The sequence below is a fragment of the Thamnophis sirtalis genome, unplaced genomic scaffold, assembly GCF_051295495.1.
Source record: "Thamnophis sirtalis isolate CommonGarterSnake01/CBP01778 unplaced genomic scaffold, rThaSir2_p1.2 scaffold_1, whole genome shotgun sequence".
Taxonomy (NCBI): Eukaryota; Metazoa; Chordata; class Lepidosauria; order Squamata; family Natricidae; genus Thamnophis; species Thamnophis sirtalis.
In genome coordinates, this window is record NW_028261381.1 from 165,706,671 (window position 1) to 165,733,558 (window position 26,888).

At 41.4% G+C, this 26,888-nt stretch overlaps 1 protein-coding gene across 6 annotated transcripts in view; it reads left to right on the top strand.

The window, feature by feature from the left end:
• Positions 1 to 26,888, top strand: part of TCF3 (transcription factor 3) — a 133,597-nt gene that overhangs the window by 33,686 nt on the left and 73,023 nt on the right. For 4 of the 6 annotated variants that reach the window (XM_087702782.1, XM_087702791.1, XM_087702757.1 and 1 more), the window contains exons 4-5: positions 23,568 to 23,641; positions 25,711 to 25,807. In XM_087702782.1, coding sequence (XP_087558908.1) covers positions 23,568 to 23,641; positions 25,711 to 25,807 — 171 coding nt within the window. The remainder of the gene's footprint in view (positions 1 to 23,567; positions 23,642 to 25,710; positions 25,808 to 26,888) is intronic. The other 2 variants (XM_087702798.1, XM_087702772.1) reach the window with 1 other exon arrangement.

Consider the following 26,888-nt stretch of genomic DNA (forward strand, 5'->3'; position numbering starts at 1 on the left):
TGAGCAGTCGCTAAATGAACTGTTGTAAGTCGAGGACTACTTCTAGTCTTCAAGAAGCTTAGGAAGATAATTCATTCTTCCAAGAAGGGATCTAGATCTTGTAGGATCTCTTTCCTAACCCTGGAGACCACTTTCTAGCCTACGTCTTTCCCAGGAGAGGCCAAGAGTGAAACGAAAGACTTGCATAACTTTGCTGAAGAGGAAGGCTTGCATAGTTAACATGCCAGGTCTTTTATATCCCTGATGACAATTCCAGATCTGGGGAATAGCTCTTCAGGCCAGGAAGTGGGCCTGAAAAACTAATTTTAACTCCCATCGGAGGACTGGCTATTTTAAATTGCCTTGGGAATTTCTTCTACCTTCAGCTCTCTTTCCCTTCATCCTGGTTCCTGAATTATGGTTACTTTCCTGAAGCCATTATATTTCCCCTAGGAGAGTAGAATTGAGCCTTTAGCTTCATCAGAAGGAATATTCCCACTTAGACCCTCATTGATGAGCGATGAGTGTGAGATCTTACCCAATTGTGCCACTGTTTGAATGAGTGTCTCTTTTAACACTTTGGCAGTTCGACAAACCATATTGGAAATCCCAGGATGGTTTCTGGCCAAAGAAACAAAAAGCCTCACCCTTCCACTCTTGACAATTCTAAGACGTGTGGATTTCAGCCCCCAGAATTCTGGGAATAGAGAGTCCACCCATCTTAAAGTTGCCACGGTTGGAAAATCCTGGTTTACTGTTAGCATGTTGCTCAGAGATATCATATACTGCCACTGAAATGGAGGCTATTCGTTATGATGGCTCCCCGGACCATGAGGTAAATCTTCCTACATCGTTTGGAATGTAATTCCCATTAGAATCTCTTTTATGCAGTTTCCCATTGCTGTTTCCTATGGCATTAACATCTACATTTTTATACTTTGTGTCAGGGTGGATTTGATGTAATCGAGCCGATTTAAATCATGATTTAAATCACTAGTAAAAAAAGGCATGATTTAAATCAGGTCAGTTTAAATCATAATTTTTAAAGAGCAACTGCCATCTCTGTCCCGTTGCGGCTCCACTTCTTACCCGCTATTGACTCACTGACAGTCCCAATATTGCAGAATATACGGCTTCATGCTACATAACTAAGTTCCATTTCATGCTGAGTAAACTACATTATTAATGCATCTTAAATAGAAAACTAACTTTAGATAGATTTTTTACTCCAAAAGCATTTTTTAAAAATAGAATAGGATAACTGGAGTTGGAAGGGACCTTGGAGGTCTTCTAGTCCAGTGGTCTCCAACCCCCGGTCCGCGGACCGGTGCCGGGCCGTGGAGTACCTGGCACCAGGCCGCGCAGCGGCCAGGGGCCATGATCGCTGCAGCGGCCGGGGGACATGATCGCTGCAGCACAAAGGCTCCTGGGCCGTGCGCAAAAGCTCCTGGGCCGTGCGCAAAGGCTCCAGGGAAGAGAGCCCCGCGCAGGTACGCACGTGTGGCCCAAAGCTGACGTGTACCTGCGACCCTGCAGACGTCTCCCCAGTCTCCCTGCGGCTCTACAGAAAACGCCTCGCTCAGAAGACGCCCCCCCCACCCCTGCGCGCGCTCAGCGGGCCACGGTAAAATTATCAAAGGCTGACTGGTCCGCGGCGATAAAAAGGTTGGGGACCACTGTTCTAGTCCAACCCCCTGCTTGGGCACGATATCTACACCATTTCAGACAAATGGTTATCCGATCTCTAAAATAAACGATAAAATTTTTAAAAAAATCTGATTTAAATGAAAAAAAATGATTTAAATGAAAAAAAAATCTGATATTTTTTATTTTTTTAAAAAACAATCGATTTTTATCCACCTTGCTTTGGGTGTCTGCATATGTATATAGACAAACATGCTGTCATTTGTTGGAATTTGTAGAATGAGAATGAGAAGGCTGAAAACCTAAATTGTTGTACACCCTCTGATTTAGATCTGTGTTTATATGTCCGGGTATAATTTTGAAATGCCGAATGTTGACTCGTTCTGAATCTTACCTTTGCACTTGGCTGCGTTTGTGGTCTGGGCCACAACTGTTTTGAGTTCCTGTGCCCTGTTTACTAGGCTTGCGTTACGTATCCTGTGATTTACTGCGTTCAAGTTATCAGGAATGAATTTAGGGCTTATGGTTATGATGATTAGACAGGATAGATTATTGAAAGAAGATAAGATGATGTAACGAGAGAGAGAGAAAGAGAGAGAAATCAAAATATATTTATAACTGCTGTGTAGAATATCAGAAGCCACTTCTTTCCAAACTTGTAGTTTTATATAAATAAAACATATTCAACATTTATATTTATATAAATATATTTAACATTTATATTTACAACAGACAAGATTGTCAGGTATACACTAACAGCATGAGGTTAAAACAGAGCACACAGAAAAAAAAGGCAGGGAAAAGGGGAACTCCCCTTTACATCCAAAGCAACCAATCATAGCATAGATTGCCTCATTCAGGAGCACTCTCCAACCAATCAACTACAACTATGTATTCTGGCCCATTATACACTTTACTGTTCCAGCTACTAAATTTAAATATTCTAACAAACTAGAGAGGGGGGGGGGGTTGTCAAAATATATTTATAACTACTGTGAAGACTATCGGAAGCTACTTCTTTAAACTTTTTAATTGAACTTTGTCTCTCTTTGTTTCTTCTTTGATTTCTTTCCCTTCCTTACTGTCACTTGCTTGTGTTAGCTTTTACTTCTTGTTTAAAAAATCAATGAAAAAATACTAAAATGAAGAGAGAATGAATTTAGGGCTCATGCCTGTTACCTTTAAAATACAAAGGGCGCTGAACCACCTTTCATTTTCCAAGTTAGTGTGGCAGTGCCATTGCTTGGAGTGGTGGAGGGTGGTATCATAGCTCCAACTCAGCTGGAAGCACAGGATGCAACAGGGCTTACTCAAGTAGAGCTACACTAGAACTGTTCTGGAGTTGAACAGTTAATTTGGCTTATTATTGATGAAAACTGGGTTCCTTCTTGACTGAATTTACATATTGGTCAGTTGTATCCATAGTTTGTTGAAAATGGGGCCTGGTTCATACATCTCACTAAGCTAAAAACCATGAGTTTACATCCTACATAATTGCTGGGTTTGCAGATCACATAAATTCATATTCAAACAAACCACATTACGATTGTGCAATGCACAAACTGGTTTTGCTTTTATCCAGCAAGATATTTGGGAGTATATTTCTAGATTTATTTTATTTTTTTGAAAGATTCATCCTATTAATCTGAAAGATTTTGCCATCGTTTGAAACAAGCTGATGCAGCAACAGAGTTGTTGAGCATCCTGTTTTGGAGATTTGATCCACTTCAACCAGGAATGAAAACTCTTAAGGTGTTGCTGGTTTTCTTGTTGTGAATTCTCCCAGTGACACCTGCAAAGTACTTAGGACTCTCTTCTTGCTTCCTTCTTTCTTGTATTCTTTATTCCAATGCAAACTTCCCAAAATTGTTTTTAAGGTGGGCCGCCTCTAAAGCTCAGAAATAAATAAGGAATGTTTCGTAATTAAAAACAAAGAGCATTAACTTTTTCCTGCCGATAAAGAAAGTGCATTGTGTGTTAAACCAGCATCCCGTCAGTCCAGGGGATGGACGGGCTTATGTTTCCAGGCATCAGTGAGTAGACTTTTACACATCAATTTTTAAAAAAACAACAACAACAGGGTGTCCCCAAGAAAAGAAAGTAATCATTCCCTTTGTTGTGGCAACTGGAGTTGAAACAACAGCCTCTAACAAAAGGCTGCCAGCAGAAGGAGTTTCCGCCAGTTTTTAAAGAAGCAGGTGATGGCGGAGGAACACTTTGTTTTAAGGAAGAAGGGGGGGAACACGGTTGCCTGTTTTTTTGGTACACAAGGAATTGTCCTGCCTTGCCGCTGAACAATTCTTCTTATCTCTTTCCGCTGCTGTGAGTCACCGTCTGGCTTGTGAGCAATTTATTTACCGGAAGCGACCCTTGGATCATGACTCCTTCTTATATTTCCTGAGCGCCTTACTTGCTCTCTAGTGCTTAAAAATAAGATGGATTGGCCACGTGTTACACATTTTCTTGCTTCCAGGTTCTTTGGCGAAAACTATCTGCCTACAACTGTTGTTTGTTATTTAACTGCTTTATTATTACTGTTCCTTTAAGTTATTTTGGTTTGGAGTGGAAAGGGATTTTTTTTTTAAAAAAAAGGAAGAGTTAAAGTTTTATTGCAATTGTTAGCTAGGCATTTATCCCAGTCTTCCTCCAAAGAATCTGAGAAGAGCACAAGAAAGCACGACTCAATTTATTCTTGCAAGGTAAAACTTGAAGCCTTGTCTTGTTGGATTAAACCCTGGCTGGCCGTTCTCATCCTGCACTCTATTCTGACTGTGGCCCACCAATTACCCAAGAAAGTGTGCTAGTCACCCAGCCTTTAAAGAGCAAACTCACTGCCATCAGAACTAATATCTGTTTATGCCCACAATTTCCATGAAACTTTTCTGAACCTAGCCAAACTGGTAACCAGCACCACATCTCATGGTAGCCAGTCCCAAATGGATTGTTTAAATGGTGCTTTCTGATTCTTCCACAGTGGAGTTTCATTGGGTGACTTCTAGTTCTCACATTTAGAGAATGGAGAAATAGTTTTTTTTTTGTTTTCTTTATCCTTGCTGGGCATATATTTTTTAGAGGTAGTTCTTGACTTATGACCATAACTGAGTCCAAAACTCCATTGCTAAATGACATGAATAGAATAGAATAGAATTCTTTATTGGCCAAGTGTGACTGGACAGACAAGGAATTTGTCTTTTGGTGCCTATGCTCTCAGTGTACATAAAGAAAAATAAAATAGACTACATTCATCAAGAATCATAAGATACAACACTTAGTGAAAGTCATAGCTTACTAATAAGCAACCAAATTATACTAGGAAATAAATAAAACAATACAAATTTTAAAGATACAAGCAACATGGTTATATTCATAAGTGGGAAGAGGTACTGTATTTTTCAGACTGTAAGACACACCAAGATTTCGAAAAGGTAAGTAAGAATTATTATTTTTTTTGCCTTCCCTCAGCCCCCAGCAGCCCTCTGCAGGCCTCAGCAGGGCTGGGGCAAGGCAAATGGGGTATTTGCCTTGCCCGAGTCCTGCTGAAGCCTGCAGAGGGCTGCTGGGAGATGAAGGAAGGCAAAAAACCCTCTGTTTTTCGCAAAAATGGCATGCGGAGCGGGGCTTCAGGAGGCCAAAAATGGCTGCGTTCAGTGTATAAGACGCACCAACATTTCCACTCTCTTTGGGGGGGGGGAAGGTGCATCTTATACTCCAAAAATACAGTAGGTAATAGGAAGGAAGAGAAAAATAATAGTAATACAGTCTTAGTAAATAGTTTGACAGTGGTGTGGGAATTAGTTGTTAAACAGAGTGATGGCATTCGGGGGGGAAAGCTGTCCTTGTGTCAAGTTGTCCTGGTGTGCAGTGCCCTATAGCATCATTTTGATGCTAGAAGTTGAAACAATTTACATCCAGGATGCGAGGGGTCTGTAAATATTTTCTCAGCCCTCTTTTTGACTCGTGCAGTGTACAGGTCCTCAATGGAAGGCAAGTTGGTAGCAATTGTGTTTTCTGAAGTTCTAATTATAGCAATAGCAATAGCAGTTAGACTTATATACCGCTTCAGCCCTCTCTAAGCGGTTTACAGAGTCAGCATATCGCCCCCACAGTCTGGGTCCTCATTTCACCGACCTCAGAAAGATGGAAGGCTGAGTCAACCTTGAGCCGGTGAGATTAGAACCGCTGAACTGCAGAAAACAGTCAGCTGAAGTGGCCTGCAGTACTACACCCTAACCACTGCGCCACCTCGGCTCTATTATCCGTTGAAGTCTGTGTCTGTCTTGTTGGTTGCAGAGCCAAATCAGATCACTGTTAAGTGACTTTTGCCCCACTCTACAAACTCTCTTGCTGTAGTTGTTAAGTGGAGCGCTTCAGTTATTAAGTTAGTAGCATGGTTGTTCAGTGAATCTGTCTCCCCTGTTGCCTTTGTTTGACAGAAGGTCACAAAAGGTGATCACATGAGCCCAGAAAACTGCAACTGTCATAAATATGAGGCAATTGCCAAGCATCCGAATTTTGATCATGTGATGATGTGGTTGCTGCAACTGTCGTTAAGTGTGAAAAAGTTTATGTCAGTTTTTCAGTGGCGTTGTAACTTATACAATACTCACTAAATAAATGGCTGTAAGTCGAGGACTATTTGTACATCTCAATCATGTTCCCACTTGTTCACCCTTTCTCTAGACAAAGTAGACCCAAGTGTCACAATCTCTTCACAAGGAAGCTGCTACAACCCCTTAAATCATTTGAGTTGCCCTTTTCCTGTGTTTATTAGGCTTAGAGAAAGTGACTATTCGGTGGTTTCTCACTGATTCTCACTGCTGAGCGAGGATTTGAACCCAGGATAGAAATGTAACACCTTCAAATCTGACATCTCACTCCCAAACAATAGCTCCTTTCTCACCGATATATTTTTCATTCATTTTTGCTGCTGTGGCACACTATGAATTAGTAAATGCTCATTTATTGGAATGCTCATTTCCAGAGAATGCTATAGAGATGTAAACAAATAAAAAAGTTATTGCTTAATAGAACACTTAATTTTCTCCTAGCCTGGATTAACACATGTTAAACCTGGTTGAACCAAATACAGTTCTTATGTTTGTATAATTTGTTAAGCCTGAACAAATAAACAGCATTCTGATATAATAGGAAATCTGATTCATATATCCCCACTATCTATCCCCTTTTAGTTTAGAATGTTGTGTAAATTCAATATCAGACACTTGGCTGCTCTCAAGATGTGAGCTAATGCAATACGGTCTTGGTGCCGGTAGCTGGATTACAATCAGGCAAGGGAATAGCCATGTATACTGGGGCCTTGTGTTCATGAATTTGCATAAATCTGATAATGAACGATCCGTTTTTGCATCTCCATCTCTGGTAACAAAAGTATTTCCTTTTGAAATTCTGAAAACACTTGATCCAAAGAGAGGCTGATAAAAACAAGGCAGATGTTGGGAAGTTTGGGCATTCTGAATATCTCCAACATGCAGGTTGCAGAAGATGTCACAACACAGTCTATAAATGTAGACCTGTTGCCCCACTATTTATTTTATTTTATTTTAGTTTAGTTTAGTTTAGTTTAGTTTAGTTTTTTATTTTATTTTATTTCCCCTTTCAATATTTTTACAAATAACTCAAGGCTGTGATCTTATTCAACACTTTCCTTTTCCTAATTTCCCCACAACAACCCTTTGAGGTGGGCTGGGCAGAAAAAGAGTGAATGGCCCAAAGGCCTTCATGCCTAAGGCGGGACTAGAACTCTCAGTCTCTTGGTGATTGGCCCAAAGTCACCCAGCCAGCTTTTACGCCTAAGGCGGGCTTAGAACTCTCGGCCCCTTGGTGATTGGCCCAAAGTTACCCAGCCAATTTTCACGCTTAAGACAGGCCTAAAATTCATGATCTCCCACTTTTTAGCCTACTGCCTTAACCAATAGACCAAACTGTCTCCCCACAAGTAAAAGTGTGTGTGTGTGTGTGTGTGTGTGTGTGTGTGTTTTAAATCTGATTTTATTGTAAGACTTTGAACTCACCCCCTCCCTCACACACACATACACCTTTTTTTCTACTCAATGCTGCTCCTTTTGGAGTCCTTTGTTTGCACAATTGTTTTTACAGCTGCCGGGAAGTGTTTAGGGCACTGATTTACTTCTCCATTCTCCCCAGGTGCCACTCTTCTCTCCCCCCCCTCCCTAGCTGAATCAACTGCTAGCCTTCACAAACTGCTTTATTTGCTCCCTGCAGGTATCCCTGAAAACTACCTTCTCTAGCATGTCATCCCACTGACCTCGCTGCTCCCAGCCACCCTGCTCAGATTGTTTGAGAGTGATGAAATCCATTCTCTACTACATCTGGACAAGGCACCAGATTAGGAAGAATTGCTCCAAGAATGTCTGTTGTTCCAACCACATTCAGGAAAGGCTCTAAAACAGGGGTGTCCAACCTTAGCAACTTTTAAGACCTGTGGACTTCTATTCCCAGAATTCCCAAGCCAGCCATGGAAGTTGAAGTCCACAGGTCTTAAAGTTGCTAAGGTTGGACACTCCTGCTCTAAAAGGAGTTTGCATCTGGACAGTGGTGCCTGTTGACTTTAACAATTGCCTGTCACATATATGAAAACTCAGCAATAACTTGCAGCCATCTTCTCTGGATGGACAAAAAGATGTCTCTGGTTCCTTATGCAATTCTAATTCCTTTGCTTTGAGCAGGAAATAGCAGTGACTGTTCTGACAAATGCTTGTTCTTGACAAAAGGTCCTGTTCTAAAATATATGCTTTGGTCCTTCAGACCAATTGGACGTAGCAGTTACGTCTGTACAGCAGGAGGCTGTGAGTTCTAGTACCGCCTTAGCCATGAAAGCCAGTTAGGTGATTTTTGGGCTAATCACTAGGAGGCTGTGAGTTCTAGTCCTGCCTTAGCCATGAAAGCCAGTTAGGTGATTTTGGGCCAATCACTAGGAGGTGTGAGTTCTAGTACTGTACTGCCTTAGCCATAAAAGCCAGTGGGCGACTTTGGGCCGGTCCCGCTCTCTCAACCCAACCTACCTCATAGGATTGTTGTTGTGGGTAAAATCATATTAGGGAGGAGAATTATGTATGTTTTCCACCTTGAATTCATAAAGAAATAAAAGCGGGATTTAAAAAAAAAACACCTAATAAATAAATCAGGTCTTTTGCTCTGTGGCATATTGTTTACTTGAGGCAAGGACCTCCAGGATGATTTTTCATTGAAGGAGGATGCTGACTAGAGTGAAACCCTTGTAATTTGCCATCGTTGCTGTACAATATTAACAAAATGAGCACAGCCAGAGATTTAATGAAAGAGTAAACGATGACTGTGTTGCAGTGGGCCCAACAGCACAGTGGTGTTGAGTGTTCAGTAAACAAATGGTGAGAAAGAATGGGGGGGGGAGTTCCTGTGGGAGAGGGTCTCTACACCTGTCCTTTGCATAAACTGGTCCCACAAGCTTGTTGGGAAATCCCCTTTCACTCTCCCCTCTCCCAAACAGTATTGGGGCTACATGGGGGAACTACCCCCTGAAGCTTGAAAAGGCTACTTCCTCTGCTCACAAATCCCCAGTCCCAAGTGGTATTTTCATGCAAGTGTGAGCCAGACCGTGTTGGCCATGCGGCAGTGCGTGCATGCAATATGCATAACATTAAATATAGTCTACAGTCCAGATTCCGCTTCTTGGCATCAAAGTAGAGAATATCGACCAGCGTTTCTCAAACATGGCGACTTGAGGATGTGTGGACTTCAATTCCCAGAATGCCTCAGCCAGCAATGACTGGCTGGGGAATTCTGGGAGTTGAAGTCCACACATCCTCAAGCCCCCAAGGTTGAGAAACACAGATATAGAGAACAGAAGACAGGCCTATGGAAATCAGTCTTTGGCAGAGTTTGGCCAAATGGATGGGCCCTAATATTTATTGAGATATAATTGGGGGGAAATAACATCCCTTTATTGCCTCTGTAAATGACATGGGAACGTTTAACCTCCCATTTTATTTCTCCAAGAAGTGTGTCCCTTGATCATGCCTATGGAAGTATCTGATGTACTTTAAAAGCCCCCCCTTCCTCTCTCTCTCACACACAAACCAACACACGCTGCCCTCAGTAGTCTTCCCACGAGAGATCTGAATGTCTCTTCGGATGATCTACAGAAAAAAAGGTGGTGTTTTTGCCTCAGTTAATAAGTAGCCTGTTGATGTTAACATGGAGTTTTCCTAGCTGCACGTAAAAGATGTCCTGTTGCCTCAGTAATTTAGACAAGAAAATGGTTTCTTTGGCATTTGCCACACAGATGAAATTTGAACCTTTCCTATCCACGGGGGCCGGGTTGCAGAAAGTTATCCGTTTTGTTCACATCCTTATATTGGATAACCAAGATTACATTAGACTCCCTCAGATTGTTTACAGAATTAAGGAAATAACAGAGTTGGAAGGGATCTTGGAGGTCTTCTAGTCTAAACTCCTGCTCAAGCAGGAGATTCTGTACCACTCCGGAGAAATGACTGTCCAAATTCTTCTTAAAAACCTCAATATTTTGTGTTGTTCAACCAGGGGTGGTGTCTTGAATTTGAAAAAGAAACAACAAAAATGGCTTGTGTAAGAAGCTAAAGGCAAGAGCCGTGGTGATGCAGTGGTTTGAATGCAGTTTTTCAGACTAATTCTGCTGACTATTGATTGCCAGATGTTCGGCAGTTCGATTCTCATTGGCTCAAGATTGACTGAGCCTTCCATTCTTCTGAGGGTGGTAAAATGAGGACCCAGATTGTTGGGGGCAATTAGGCTGATTCTGTAAAACCGCTTAGAGAGGGCTGCAAAGCACTGTGAAGCGGTATATAAGTCTTAAGTGCTATTGCTTGTGGGAAGGAATCCAGTATGCAGCAGATGACTGTAAATCTCGGTTGGAGGGATGAATTTGGTGCACAGAGGGCAGGGTCAGCAGAAAATTACATTTCCTGACTCTTGTGCTTGCACACACCTAGCAGTCGATATACCGTTTATTTAATTCCAGACTGGAGGCAGCAACATTTAGCAGGCAAGTGAAACACTTGGTAATTCAATCCACTTGGATTTGTGGGCTCTTGGGTTTTCTCTTCTTTTTTGCTTTCGCTTTTATATTTATAATGCCATTGCCATTGCAAGAGTAAATAGAGCATTAATTTTTATTTTTACTTTAGCTTGGGTGAGATGCACATAGACAGTATCCTGGTCAAGACTTTGTTGTAGGGCAGAAAACAGATGAGCCACAGCCAAAGGAAAGATCTCTACTTTGGGGTCTTTTTTATTTCCCTTCCAGAAATTATGTCTTGGGAGATGTGACAGAAAATAGATTTGCTGCCCTTAATGGCTTGAAGAGGCACCCACAGCTGGTAGATATTCTGGCCCCCTGCCCATCACCCTATACAGTCAACCAATCCTTCTGGACTATGTTCTCCCAAGGGGTTTCCTCAAATATCTTAGCCTCAGCAATTCCTCATTGCCATAAATCAAGAAATGGAGGAAATGTTTCCTTAAAGGCTGCTCATTCTGGCTTATTCCATAGCAAGGCACTATATCTCTGTCGAGGCTGTGCTAATGCAGATGGTAGGAATGGATGGATTGCTTCTCTGCGATTATATTTAAACACACAGTTATATAAAAACAAATGTGCTTGTTTCCTACATGCAAGAATTTTATCATGATGATGGACTCGGCCCTATGAGAATCTTCCCATGTTCTGAAGTGAGACAGTACAAATTTAAATTGTTTGGCTCTGTATGAAGTCCTGATCAGTATATTTATTTATTTGGGTCTGAACTGGTCCTCTGTTAGGGAGAAATATCTGCTGGGTCCTTGGTGCTCTCTGAGCTTGCTTGTTTTCTTTCAGATATTTAATTACCCAAACTAGGTAACATCATCAGCACTGATGATGTTACCTAGCTTGGGTAATGAAATGTCTGCAAGAAAACAAAGCAAGCTCAGAGAGCACCAAGGTCCCCTCATTTTAACCCTGAGCTACAAATATTCTCCTTTATTGGTAGGCATATCTGCATTAGATAGGTGAGTAGGTGAATAGGTGAAAGACAGACTTCCCCCCCCCCCCAGAAATACTATATATTATTCTAAAAGGCAAAGGGACACGGTGGGTCAGGGGCTAAGATGCTGAGCTTGTTGATCAGAAAGGTTGGCAGTTCGGCGGTTCAAATCCCTAGTGCTGCGTAACGTAGTGAGCTCCCGTTATTTGTCCCAGCTTCTGCCATCCTAGCAGTTCGAAAGCATGTAAAAATGCAAGTAGAAAAAATAGGGACCATCTTGGTGGGAAGGTAACAGCATTCCGTGTGCTTTCATCATTTAGTCATGCTGGCCACATGACCACGGAGATGTCTTCAGACAGTGCTGACTCATTGGCTTTGAAATGGAGATGAGCACCGCCCCCTAGAGTTGGGAACAACTAGCACATACACTATATTGCCAAAAGTATTCGCTCACCTGCCTTTACTCGCATATGAACTTACTGTAAGTGACCTCCCATTCCTAATCCATAGGGTTCAACATGACGTCGGTCCACCCTCTGCAGCTATAACAGCTTCAACTCTTCTGGGAAGGCTGTCCACAAGGTTCAGGAGTGTGTTTATGGGAATTTATCACCATTCTTCCAGAAGCGCGGCCACACACTAATGTTGGACGGGTTTACGTGGCCTACCACTTCGTTGCTGAGTTGCTGTCGTTCCCAAACACTTCCACGTTCTTATAATTCAGCTGACAGTTGACTGTGGAATATTTAGGAGCGAGGAAATTTCACGACTGGATTTGTTGCACAGGTGGCATCCTATCACAGTTCCACGCTGGAGTTCACTGAGCTCCTGAGAGCGACCCATTCTTTCACACAATGTTTGTAAAAACAGTCTGCATGCTTAGGTACTTGATTTTATACCCCTGTGGCCATGGCAGTGATTGGAACACCTGATTCTGATTATTTGGATGGGTGAGGGAATACTTTTGGCAATATAGTGTATGTGCTAGGGGAACCCTTACCTTACCTTTATTCTAAAAGGCATCCTCAAAAGCCTTTTAAAAGAAAAGAAAGTAATACAAATTTTGTGAGATTTCAGTATTCTCAAAAGTTTGCTCAAGGTCTATGGATGAGAACACAACCAATCTCATGATATTCAGGCACTTAAATTCATTCATTTGTTTGCTAAGTTTATGTCCTGCTTTTTTTCGCCAGGAGCCCCAATTGTCATAAATAGTTTTTCCTCCCCTTTTTGCTCACAGCAACTATCGTGAGAGGAAAGTTTGGCTGGAGTGGGATGGTTCTCTGTGGCTGATAAGGGGACTTGAAGCTGAGTTTCTGCTCATATTCCAACCTCCACACCAATCTGTACTTTAAGATTTCACAATGCTACACAGTCCTTGGAAAATTTACCAATCTTCACTTTAAAAAAAATTTTTTTGCACAACACTCATGGATGTCCATACATGCTGCCCAAACTGTCTCACAAGTATCTTATGCAAATAAAATAAGAAACCCATTGAGCTCCCATAGAGAAGGCAAAGGATAATTGCAAACATCAGTAAACAAAGTAATAATAAATAAACCATAAATCAAATCTTGCTGAGTTAATCCAGGTGGGCGTCCTGCAGATTGATTGAGACCAAATTTTGGGGAGTGTTTTGAAAGGGCAAAAGAGTTATCTTAGGTGTTATCAAGGCTTAAGGGATACATTTCACCCTTAAAAAAGCAAAACAAAAACCCCACCCAATAATGTTAAAAACATTTGGAAATTTTAAAGAGCAAACTTGGTTTGGTTTCTTAAAACACACCCCATCTCTGTCCCATCAACCTGCAACCACAATCCAGCCCAAAATTTTGAGTTGAATTTTCCTCCATTTTACAACCTTTCTTACCACAATTGTTCAGTGAATCACTGCATTTAGTAAATTAGTTGGTTGTTAAGCGAATCTGGCTTCCCTATTGACTTTGTTTATCAGACGGTCGCAAAAGGTGCTTAAATGAGCCCAGCACACTACAACTGTCATAACTATGTTGCCAAGCATCTCAATTTTGATCGCATGGCCATGAAGATGCTGTAATGGTCATGAAGTGTGAGAAAGGGTCATAAGTCACTTTTTTCGGTGTTGTTGTAACTTTGAGTGGTCACTAAATGAACTATTGTAAGTCAAGGACTACCTGTATAGGTAGAAATGATTGACAGACCTCTCCAATTAATCATGGCTCCACTAATCACACCCCTCAGGCACCCCTTAACAAGCTGTGGCCAGTCAAAAGTTGCTCTTCCCTAACTTACTCCAGATTGAACCTCCCAGCCTACCCGGGTGATACCCATATTTTTGGCTTGACAATTTATCAGCACCAGTCCTGAGCCTGGATATATTCATTGACTATAGGGTATAAACACATATAATGTATATATTTAAATGCTTTCAACGTAGGTCAGGCGTGTCAAACTCAAGGCCCGGGGCCCGGATCCGGCCTGCAGGGTGCTTCAATCCGGCCCTGGAAACAGTAAAGGACTGGCCCGCAATGCCTCTGCCAGCAAAAATGGAGCTCAGGAAGGCCGTGTGTGATCCTCCCCAGCTCCGTTTTTGTTGGCAAAGGGTTGTAGGAGCCGGTCGCAGGCAAAAATGGAGCTCGGGAACCCATCATCACTGGGAGAGCTCTTGGGCCACCAAAGATGCCCTCCCCTGGACACGAATGACATTGAATTGACCACACCCACCCCAGCGCCCCGAAACACAGCCCTCACGTGGCCCTCAATGAACACCCCTGACGTAGGCTATCCTTCTATTTCTCTTCTTGATTATCTTGTTGACCACTAGGAATCCTTTCTAAAATAGAAAAGTGAGCTAAACAGGCTTAAACTGAATAAATGTGAGCAAACTGCATGAAGCAGTTGCCATAAAAGCTTATGCTCCATTAAAAGTGTAATTTCCAGATCAGAGGAATTAAAACCAGCAGAAGCATCTCACCTCTAAATTCTCCCTCAGCGGAGGGTATCTCTGTGGTGCTCCTGCCGTTTCCCCCACCCTTCCCACAAAGACTGAAGGAGAAACTTTGCTTAAGGGTACAGAACCACTTGGAAAAGGAGTATGTATGTATGTATGTATGTATGTATGTATGTATGTATGTATGTATGTATGTATGTATATATGTAGACATGTACATCTGTGTTTGCTTTTCAGGTGTGGATTAGTGGCAGATACTATAGTAGTGTGTTAGCATGCACAGATGCTCTCTCTGCAAGCCCTCAAAATTTATTTTCCTACAATGGAAACAGGCAGGAATACTCACAGCATGGACAAGGATAGTTTGAACCCCTTGACTACAAATCTTTACTTCCTCTCACTTGCAACTTTGATTTGAAAAGTTTTTTTCCCCCCAGTGTTCTATAAATGTCTAGTATTTATTTATATGGTATTTCATCATATATGCCACTTGATTGCCAAGAATTCCAGGCAGATTATAATTAGTGATAATCCTTGACTCAACAACCATTTGTTTAGCAACCGCTCAAAGTTACCAGTTTTGAAAAATGTAACTTACGACCAGTCCTTATACTTACGGCCATTGGCGCACTCCCCACGATCATGGGATCAGAATTTGAGTGCTTGGTAATCGGCATGAATTTCCAACTGTTGCAGCGTCCCGGAATCCTGTGATCGCCATTTCTGACTTTGCCAATCAGTTTGCCGAAAGCAAAGTCAATTAGTTCACTTAAGGACCTCATGATTCACTTAACAACTGCAGTGATTTACTTAACAATAGCAAAAAAAGGTCATAAGATCGGGCATGTCTCACTTAACCACCTTGCTTAGCAACAGAAATTCTATGTCCCAATTGTGGTTGTAAGTTGAGGACTGCCTGTAACATCATAAAAATTTAAATGAGAATCAATAGCAAGTCCTGGTGTATCACCATTCAGGCAAAGGAAAATCTTCCAGTTTAGACTGCGATTCTTATTTTGCTGCTTTGGAATTTCTGCACGCTGCCTTGATGGTTGTCAGAAAGGCCTGATAAAAATACACCTCTCAAGAAGTTTAAAAGCACGTGGGAATTGACTCTCCAGGGTCTGTGCAATCGAATGTGTTTTCCTCTTTTGCAAAGCATGGTCCAGAGGAATGGGTATCCGTATCTGTCTGTGGGAGAATGGCATTCCTGTTGTAGGTAACTAGTGGGAAAACAATTTTGCTAGGAGAATTAAAGCTAATTATCAGTCAACTAATTTCATTGATTTTTTCCAAATCTCACTCGGCAGTCTGCTTGTCCCAGCCTGGTTCTCAGGCTGATTAGGCAGCAAAAGCGGCTTATTATGAAAGTGTTTATCATGGCAGCCGTCTGCCACCTCTTTTTCAAATCAAATTACCGCATCCCTTACTCCCCCTCCTCCACGAAGGAGCTAGATGGTGCATTCTGACACCAAAAGGATTCTAACATTGGGTCTCACTACCCCCCTTCCATGACCTTTTAAGTTGTGGCTTCTAGTTTTACGACATCCAAGGGACATTGTGTTCTACATGCTGGAGTTTGGGTGTGTACGCGTAGGGAAAATTAGTGAAAAATTGTACTTCCTTCCTCTTCCCCAAGAGGTAAAAGATTTTGTGGATTGTTTGGCTCAGGTGGGATGGAATGGGAGCAAATAACCAGAAGTGAGAAGGAGGAGGAGATGATTTTCTTCCCCCACTCCTCTTTTTCCTCCTTTCTTTGGCCTTTTTTGTTTTTTTCTCTCAAATCTCCTTTATGGATTAATTAAAAATATCAATTAAAACACTCCTTTGTGGGTTATTATGAGCTGCAGTGGCCCAGTGATTAGAGTGCAGTACTGCAGGCTACTTCTGCTGCCTGCAATTTGGCAGTTCGAATCTCATCAGGCTCAAAGTTGACTCAACCTTCAGACCTTCCCAGATGGGTAAAATGAGGACCAATATTCTGACTCTGTAAACTACTTAGCAAGGGCTGCATAAAAGCACTGTAAAGTGGTGTATAAGTCTAAGTGCTATTCTATTGCTATTATTCAGCAAATTCTGTGCATTTTCTTTGCCCAAGGCAAGAAAACCTTATTCCTGGTGTTCAATCAATATGGGTTCTTGAGAGATTTGGGGCCCTTAAAGTTGTGGCGCTTCAGGTCAGTAGCCTGCTGATTTACCCTATAGTTTATGATGGCTCACAATTTGGGATTGCGGGGAGGTGGGGCATGGGGTTTACTGATTTATTTATTTATTTTATTTTATTTTATTTATTTATTTATTTATTTATTTATTTATTTATCTATCTATCTATCTATCTATCTATCTATCTATCTATCTATCTATCTATCTATCTATCTATCTATCTATCTATCTATCTATCTATCTATCTATCTATCTATCTATCTATCTATCTATCTATCTTGTATGCCGCCCACTCCCGGAGGACTCCGGGCGGCTCACAAAAGACAAGGGAAAGGGGGGAACGAGACAAAGACAACATATTAAAAACAAAACCAACATTCACAATTTCCGTGGAGGTAGATGCTTCTCAGCTCCCCCCAGCCTGCTGGAACAGCCAGGTCTTGGTGGCTCTGCGGATTGACTGATTGACTGTACTTGTTTATTGAAGCTACTTCCTTACATGGATAAATAGCCAACCTGCATCATCTCTGCCTCCCTGTGCAATTGGGCACCATTTCTTAAGTGCCATGCCAATAGACAGGGGTTCACCGACAAATGCGCGATAGACATATGCGCGCCGACAAAACCACGCCGTCAAAATCGCACTGTCAAAATTGTTAACTGATTTTCGTCAAAATCGCGCCGACAAATGCGCAATGACAAAATCGTGTCATCAACAAAGTAACCCTAACCCTATAGACAGGCCAGTGAGTGTACAGTTTTATTGTGCTTGTCATCGGGCTTTTGTCGGCGCGATTTTGACATCCCGAATTTGTGGGCACGATTTTGATGTCACGTTTTAATCAGCGCTATTTTGTCAGCGCGCATATGTCTATCGCACATTTGTCTGGTCATGATAGACAGGTTGAACCAATCCAAGATCTGAACTTTGAAAAACTGAGGATGGAGAACTTATTTTCCAAAGCACCGAGGGCAGGACAAGAAAGAAGGAGACAAGCAACCTGGAATTAAGGAGAAACTTCCTAACAGTGAGGACAATCAACCAGTGAACTTCTGAATCTTGCCTTCAGAAGTTATGGGTGCTTCATCACTGGACTTTTTAAAGAAAAGACTGGACAGCCACCTGTCTGAAATTGTATAGGATCTCCTGTTTGAGCAGGGGGTTGGTCCCTTCCAGTCTATTCGGATGGATTGATTGATTGATGTTCTCTGTCCCCTGAGTCATCAAACCTGACCTCGTACAATTCATTCTCATTCTGTTGCAAGATTTTAGCAAAGACTCCGTATCACGTGAAGTAGGTTTTCTTTGTGCATGCGAATAGTGACAAGGACTTGACCCTAATCTTAACTCTTTACTTCAGCAAGATCACGTGCCGCTGTTACTCCATTTTTCAAAAAAATAAACACCACTGTAGTCTGTGTGCGCGCGGGGGTTTGTATGTATTTGCCTACTGCCTACCGTTCTTACCCTGCCTAAATATGTCGTTCATGTTGAACTTCAGTGAGATTTTTATCTCTGCTGTGGGTCACTGAGTGAAGTCAGTCTGTGCTTACCTGCATCTACTCCAGTGTAAAAAAGGGAAAGCTGGGGGAGAGGGGTTGTCGGGTGAGGGGGGGGGGCAGGGAAAGAGAATGTTCTCCCTTTCTGACAGCTACATCTTATACTATTAGTATATTTTAATTAGAACATGAGCACAGAATGCTTCATGAATATTCATGAGTGGGATTATTAAAATGCATAATTAATCTATAGAGTTTCTATCTCCACCCCCCATTTTAATAACTCTATTAATGGAATGGGGATGGGTGAAGCCAGGGTGGGAGAGAGGAGAGAGAGAGAGAGAGAATGAGTGTTTTCTTATCCCTTCCAGTCTGGGAAATAACATACGATGTTAGGAAGTTTTGGCAAGCTGAAAGCATTATCTGCTGTTTATTTTCCTGTTTCTTTTATTTTTATTCCAGTTAATGCTCTCCTTTTCCTCCAGAGAGCCCTCATGTAGGGTTGCCCCCAATTGTTTATGAGCTTTGTGACTAAATGAGAATTTGAATGTAAATCTCTTGTTTTTAATCTAGTACTCTAATCTGTCCTCCATCTTGATGTGTTTCAGATATGTTAAACATGTCTGTGCTGGCTAAGGATGATGGAAAGTGTAGTAAAATAAACCTAGAGGCTGAGGAAAGCTTCCGTAACTGCAAAAATGCATGGAGATGTTGTGTGTGTTGCATTGTGTATTGCATTATTGCATTAAATATTGAATTGCATGAAGGTACAGTGTGCGTGTGTGTGTGTGTGTTTAGTCTATTTTGGAGCTTGGAGGGCTCTTTGTGAGCATTTCCTCATTGGTCTTATAGCACAAGGGAAGATGTTTCTTCTTTAAAAAAAATATGAAAAAGGCTCAGCAAAATATTGAATCTTTTTGAACAGAACTGAGTTTTCAGGTTCCAGTTTAATTGGGCAAACCATCTCCTTCAGCTGGTGAACGCCTTATGAAATGTGAAATTTGAATATTTCAAACATTCGAATATTTTACACTTTCAAGATTGGTAGCTATCTTAAGAAATGGAAATGACACCATTTAAGGCAGAACTTAAGATTCCATTTTAAGGAATTTAATGTATAATATTTATTATAAGGGGAAACAGTCAAGTGGTTTTGAATTGATTTGAGATGATCTTGGCTCTGCCAATTTGGTACATCCATGTTATTTGTGGCTTCCTAAGACTTTGAGGTGGCTTCAGGAAGAATGATTTATAATAATGAAATGAAAAGAGGAGTTATCCATTGTGAAAAAATTTGTGAAACCTTGGCCTTTAATAGATATGCACCCATATTACCTGGTCATCTGCCTACTTTCAATTACCTTTATGCTTTGCAGAGGCAGATCGGTATTTGGATATCTAAATCTAACAAATACAACTATTTCCAAAGTGGGAAAGTCAGTCACGTCACCTTGACTTGGATTCATAAAGCGTCTCATTGATTAAAAAATAAGATTCAGCCTCTTCTCTTTACAGAACCCCAGATAGCTTCTGAGTACTTTTCACATAAAAAAAAGCCTTAAGTGAATATAAAAATGGGCTTTTGTGTTCTTTTTAAACATAGCCTCTTGTGTTTCCTTACGTATTTCAATTACATTGTTTTTAAACTTGAGTACTTCATTTGAACACAGTGGCTGATTATATGTCCCTTCCAGAAAAGGGACATGGATCCCAGCTAATCCTTCCTTTGTTATTACATTTATTTCTGTATTTCCTCCCTGTGCTATGAGCTTTGCAACTCCTTGGGGCAGAATCCCTTTGCTAACAGAAGACCTGGGCAGGTGGAAAAATAAAAAATTGCATATCTCTAGTTCAATGAAAAGGGCTAGGGGAAACACAAGAGCAGTCTCCCAATATTTGAAAAAGCTGTGGTGGCGCAGTGGTTAGAATGCAGTATTGCAGGCTAGTTTTGCTGACTGCCGATTGTCGGCAGTTCGATTCTCACCAGGCTCAAGGTTGACTCAGCCTTCCATCCTTCTGAGGCGGGTAAAATGAGGACCCAGATTGTTGAGGGCAATAGGTTGACTCTGTAAGCCACTTAGAGAGGCTGTAAAAGGACCTTGAAGCGGTATTTGTCTAAGTGCTATTGCTATTGCTACATTTTCAGGCCGTTTTCCGGCAATCACAAAGACAAGCTGGCCAGCGTGCCGGAAACCAGAAGAGCAGCTGGTGATGGTGTGGATGCCCACAGAGAGGGCTCTGCGTGCCACCTCTGGCATGCGTGCCATAGGTTTGCCATCACGGGTATAGGGTCTCTTATTTGAGCAGGGGGTTGGACTAGAAGACCTCCAAGATCCCTTCCAACTTGGTTATTCTGTTAATTTTGTAAACAGTCTTTGAACATTATCACTTTTCCTACCTTTCAAATTTTGTGTGTATCTGCCTGGAACACACTTCAGTTTGATCTCTCTCTCTCTCTCTCTCTCTCTCACACACACACACACACACACACACACACACACACACACTTCAGTTCCAGAAAACACAGCTGATATTATTCTGAAAGAGCAGGATGGAAAGGAAGAAGTAAAACATTAGCAGAGCAAAATTTGCAGTATTGCCAGCCTTGAAAAGAATAGGTAGCACTTGGGTGTTTTTCGTAGTTGCATTAAGCATCTTACTTCCACCGCCAGCCTCAATCCTGCAACGTAATCACATTGGAAATTTTTTTTATTAGAAAACAAACTCTAAATGAGAGTTATGAATATTCATTAGGAGTGGAGATTAATATGCATAATTATGCAAATTAGACAGCAATTAAACACCAATTCTCCGGGGAAATGATTAACACAAAAGGCTTCGGAATGGAAGCATGTAATTTTGAAAGAAATTTCTGGTTAAATGAACAGTAGGGCGAGGGAAGCAAAGAAAAAGATGGTGTGTTTCTCATAATAATATGCTTTAAAAAAATACACGTATACAAACATAGTAGAGTTGGACTTCAAAGCCTCCTTGTGATGATAGAGCTGTAGTTACTATCTGAGCATGAGATGAAATTAAAGGAACCATTCTAAGATGGACACCGTCTCCAAATGAAGCTGGTTTGCCATCTTGGACTTGGCTGATTTCCAGATCTCTCATTGCAGCATTAGTCAAGGAGAGGAAACATCCTATTGGAAATGAAAAATACCCTTTGTACACACAAAATGTTCCCTGCCTATAATATTTTGGACATGGAAGGGGACGGTCTTGTTCCAGACATGGTTGATTTGCAATCATATCACAGCAGAGATGAAGATCAGGAAATCCAGGCAATTCAAAGGAATATACAGGTTTATTATACGCTAAAACTTTCTACAAGAATCTGAACTACTAAAGCAAATTGGCGGTAGATAAGAGTCAATGGAATTCAAGGGGGGGCTGGACCAGGGGTGAAATGCTACCGGTTCGCACCGGTTCACCCAAACCGGTGGTAAAAAAATGCTACCTGTTCAGGTGAACCGGTATTTCCAACGATCAGCTGTGAGGCACAATTTGTATTAGCTAGAAAGTAAGATTTGATGCTTTCTAGCTAATTGTCGGCACAGCAGATTACACACACACACACACACACACCTGTTCTACTTACCTTTGCAGGCACGCTCATTAGCAGGCTCCGCCCACCCGCCCAGACAGAATCACGTCCATTTTTAATGCTCTGCGAATGTGCGGAGGTGGTGCGTGCGAGCGGAATGAGCGTGCGAGCCCTCACATTTGTGAACCGGTAGCGAAGGTAAGTAGATTTCACCCCTGGGCTCAGACTTAGATCTCTTGTGAGCAGGAAGGGATTCGAGACTGATGACACGTTTGACCCTTCCCTGGGGCTCAGCCTGGTCATCTCCTATGATAGGACTAAAACCGTCTTCTGACCTGTTAAAAAATGCCTGAAGGTGTCGGTCAGTGGGAGGAGACCAGCATAGAATTGCCATCCTATTATGCAGGAACTTCGCTTATTTGTTTATTTGCAGAATTCAAACTGTTCCCATACAAAAACACTTGGCAGCTTGAGAGGGAGGGACTGCTCTAGTCTAAGGAGAGCAAAAATAGTGGAGTAATAGCTTCTTCAAAAGGCGGTTAGCTCATCTTAAGCCATCTTCCTCTGCAGGGAAGCCAGGAGTACATTCTTGATTCATCTTGTACTTTGTCAGTATTTGAGTTGGACCTTCCCCAACTTGGCAGCCTCAAGATGCATCGGGGCTAAAATTCCCAGAATTTTCAGTTGGAATGGACAATTCATAGTGTTCATGAATGTATATAATACTACAGCGAGATCTAGCTTCTCCCGAGCGGATGTCCATAACCATTTCCCAGAAACTCTACTCGGCAGCTGTGCTGCTACTTCCATAACAAACACGAGGAATTAAATCTCTATGTGGATGAGAAATGAAGAGGTCTATTTTGCTGCAACATTTCTTCACACTTCTGGGGAAGGTGATTTGCTTTTTGGGGTCCTCATTTCATATCTGGGAGAAGTTCAGTCAGTGCTGAAATGGGATGGAGATATCAACAAAAGAGGAAAGTCCTCCTTGATGATAACAAGAGTCTCGGCACGGCCACCTCATCTTGCCATGGCCACGTCACCATGGCCACCTCAACGCGGCTACCACCATCTCAGTGTGGGACAGATTGCCAGCCTGCTGGAGGCTGGACCCAGATCTGGAGACACGGCATCTTCTGACATTGTGGTTGACGAAGGGAGGTGCCATGTAAGGCCACAGCGAGTTATGGCAAGTTTTCCATGATGATTTGTCCCGTGCTAAGATGGCGGCGCCAAGGTGGCCATGCTGAGATGGCTGTGGTGATATAGCTAAGATGGCAGTGCCAAGGTGGTGGTGCCAATATGTCTCATTCTGGACCACTTATAACTTCTTCTAGAACATAAATGGTGGACCAATTAAGTTTGGCTAAGAAAGAAAATAATTGGCTCCATTAACTGCCTCCTTCCCACCCATCCCCCTTCATAATTTGAGCCTACTGAATTTTCCCACCGCCTTTTCCTGTAATGTTCCTCTAGCCAAAGCAGCTTTGGGAAAGGTAAGTTGTGTGTGTTACAACTCCCTTGAGGTGTTACACATATTAAATAAAATTTGCCCTCTCGCAATTTTGCCAAACATATCAACTGAGGCTCCTTTGAAGCTGAATCTGTGTGGAAAATTTGCAAAACAGGAAAAAGTCAGTGTTGGTTTGGGATTTTCATCCAAATATTTTTGTATTTGTGAAAGGAAGAGTTAACTTTGAGAGAGTTTGTCTTTTGAAGATCCTGTAGATCAAAGTAATCTTTGTTTTTTCTCCCCTTCTTTCCCTGGAAGGTTTGGATGAGCGACCGACTTCAGGTTCTTGGGCAACAGGAGATCAGAACAACTCCACGTTTGACCAAGTCAGGGTAAGGATCGGGAAAATCTGTTCACTGCAAGATCCAAATAGATCTTTTGGGGGGGCGGGGGGGTGTTGTCCGGTTCCACCACAAAACCGTGGTAGACTAAAGCGCGCTCGACGAAAGCGCGTACCTGACGTCATCACAGCGCGACGAAAACATCACGCTGTGAGCGGTAAAGTTAAAATTAACGCGAAAACCTTACCCTAACCCCCCCAAACCTAACCCTAAACCTAACCCTTAACCTAACCCTAAACCTAACCCTTAACCTAACGCTAAACCTAACCCTAACCCTTAACCTAACCCTAAACCTAACCCTAACGCTTAACGTAACCCTAAACCTAACCCTAACCCTTAACCTAAACCTAAACCTAAACCTAACCCTTACCTTTACGTGAATTGGCTTGCTTTAAAAGCGCTTTTTAAAGCACCCTTTTTTCTCCACGGTCGTATTTGTCGCGCTGCTGATGACGTCAGGTACGCGCTTTAATCGGGCGCGCTTAAGTGGACCGCGGTTTTGTCGTGCCACGGTGTTGTCCACATACATATGTGTCTTTTGAGATGGGAAAGTGAACTATCCCAATTCCCATTTTTCTGAAAATATAGGAAAAGTAACTTTCCTCTCACCCTAATTCTTGCTGAGCTATTTAATTTTGAGGAATCAAATCTGTAATTTTAAGGAATTATTTTCTGAGAGCATCCTGTCATATGTCCTATAGGAAATCAATCCATACTCACAAGGTGAAAACAATAACTTTCTTGCTTGTATATGCTTAGTGGGATCATATTTGAAAGATATTCTTTACCTTTCTCTTCAGCTCCTAAATCTCCCAGACCTGCTTATGTACAATAATGTAAAATCGGTGCTGCTCATTCAGCTTATAGTCTAAGACAGAAAGAAAAAGGGACGAAGAAGGAAGAGGAAATGACAGGCTTAAGAATCAATTCTTAAAAGTTCTATTGCAATTCAAGCTAAGTTCAGATCTTAAAATGATCCGCTGGAATGGAAGTAGTTGAGAGGAAAACAGAGCCTGAAGGAATAGGTATTTTCACAAAGTTGAGGATTATTCCATGGTACCTAATGGAATGGCTGATATACACTTAAGAGATTGTCCATGAGATTAAGGTTCTGCTTAGCTATCTCAGTTAATTGTTTGGTCATCTTGTTTTTGAGTCTGACCTGTCTTCCTTCCACCATTAATCATCCATCTTTTTGAACTATGTTGGACTTATTTTCTTTCCCACTATAATAGCAGGTGAAGAAAATGGTCTTTCCAGAACCTTCCCTGTTCTGGAGAGTATCATATTTATTTAGTTATGGAATTTAGAAGCCACCCATCTAACACTGAGGTGGATTCTGTCTTTTATGGTGTGTGCTGAGGTTTTTTTAATTTTCTCACTTCGCTCCATAACCCTGAAGCAGCATGGCTTAAGGGAAGTGTGTTGACTTATTTAACTTCTGCACCACTTCAGCCGACACCCAGTCTGGTGTAGTGTTTAAGGCAGAGATCTTCAAACTTGACAACTTTAAGGCTTGTGGACTTCAACTCCCAGAATTCTCCAGCCAGTATAGCTGGTTGGAGAATTCTGGGAGTTGAAGTCCACAAGTCTTAAAGGTCCCAAGTTTGGGGACCTCTGGTTTAAGGCATCAGGCTAGAAAGCTGGAGACCGTGAATCCTAGTCCTGTGCCTTGGGCAAGAAGCCAACTGGTTGACCTTGGGCCAGTCATTCTCTCTCAGCATAGGAAAGAGGCAATGGCAATACACTTCTGAAAAACCTTGCCAAGAAACTTCAAGGACTTGTCCAGGCAGTCTTTGAGAATCGGGCATGATTGAACAGAAGAAGAAAAAAAGTTGGAAAATGAGAGTATATAGAAACAGTTTGCTAGTCAGTTGGAGTCAATTTGATCCATCCCAAGATAGTGGGCCTTTATAAGATCCCTAAATTGAATTTTAAAGGGGTATTTTGATTTGGAAATGGTTCTGGGATACCCATAATCTTGTTGATTGAGATAGGAGTGGGCAGGCAATGCTTCATGACTTTGTGGCTATGGATACTATTTTCCCCCCTCTTTATAGCAGGGTTATGGCGAAGGTTCACACTACAGTGAACACAGGGACCTGCCATCCCATAACAGCATATCTTCGTCATCATTCCTGGGGTCTGGAATAGTAGGTAAGTGTCTCTGCTTGGAGCAAGTCTTGATATTGTAAATTATGATGATGCTTTCTTGACCACCTTGGTTATTAGTCTTTGTTTGACTTGTCTCTCAGCCATCACCATTTCCTGATTCCCTTGTGTCATGTGTGGGGAAGAATGGGAAATGTTGATCTTGCTCATAATCAAGAAAATCCTTATGTTTTTATTTTATCTTATTTTATTATTTATTTCTTTGTTTGTTTGTCAAACATGTGCAAGATAGCAGGTATAAGTATGAATATGGACATGAACAAAGAAATGAATACAAATAAATGGGGACAGTAGGATAGTAGGGACAGTAGGGAGTAGATAGTTTAAGGTTGAAGCTGTGAGGGTTTGTTCATAGGAATTATTATATAGGTTCATAGGAATTATTATATACGTATATAATAATTCATAGGAATTATATATGGTAGACAGTTTAAGGTTGAAGCTGTGAGGGTTTGTTCATAGGAATTATTATATAAATTCACAGAAATTATTATATATGTATATAATAATTCATAGGAATTATTATATATGGTAGACAGTTTAAGGTTGAAGCTGTGAGGGTTTGTTCATAGGAATTATTATATAGGTTCATAGGAATTATTATATAGGTTCATAGGAATTATTATATACGGTGGACAGTTTAAGGTTGAAGCTGTGAGGGTTTGTTCATAGGAATTATTATATAGGTTCATAGGAATTATTATATATGGTAGACAGTTTAAGGTTGAAGTTGTGAGGGTTTGTTCATAGGAATTATTATATAGGTTCATAGGAATTATTATATAGGTTAGACAGTTTAAAGTTGAAGCTGTGAGGGTTTGTTCATAGGAATTATTATATAGGTTCATAGGAATTATTATATACGGTGGACAGTTTAAGGTTGAAGCTGTGAGGGTTTGTTCATAGGAATTATTATATAGGTTCATAGGAATTATTATATAGGTTAGACAGTTTAAAGTTGAAGCTGTGAGGGTTTGTTCATAGGAATTATTATATAGGTTCATAGGAATTATTATATAGGTTAGACAGTTTAAAGTTGAAGCTGTGAAGGTTTGTTCATAGGAAT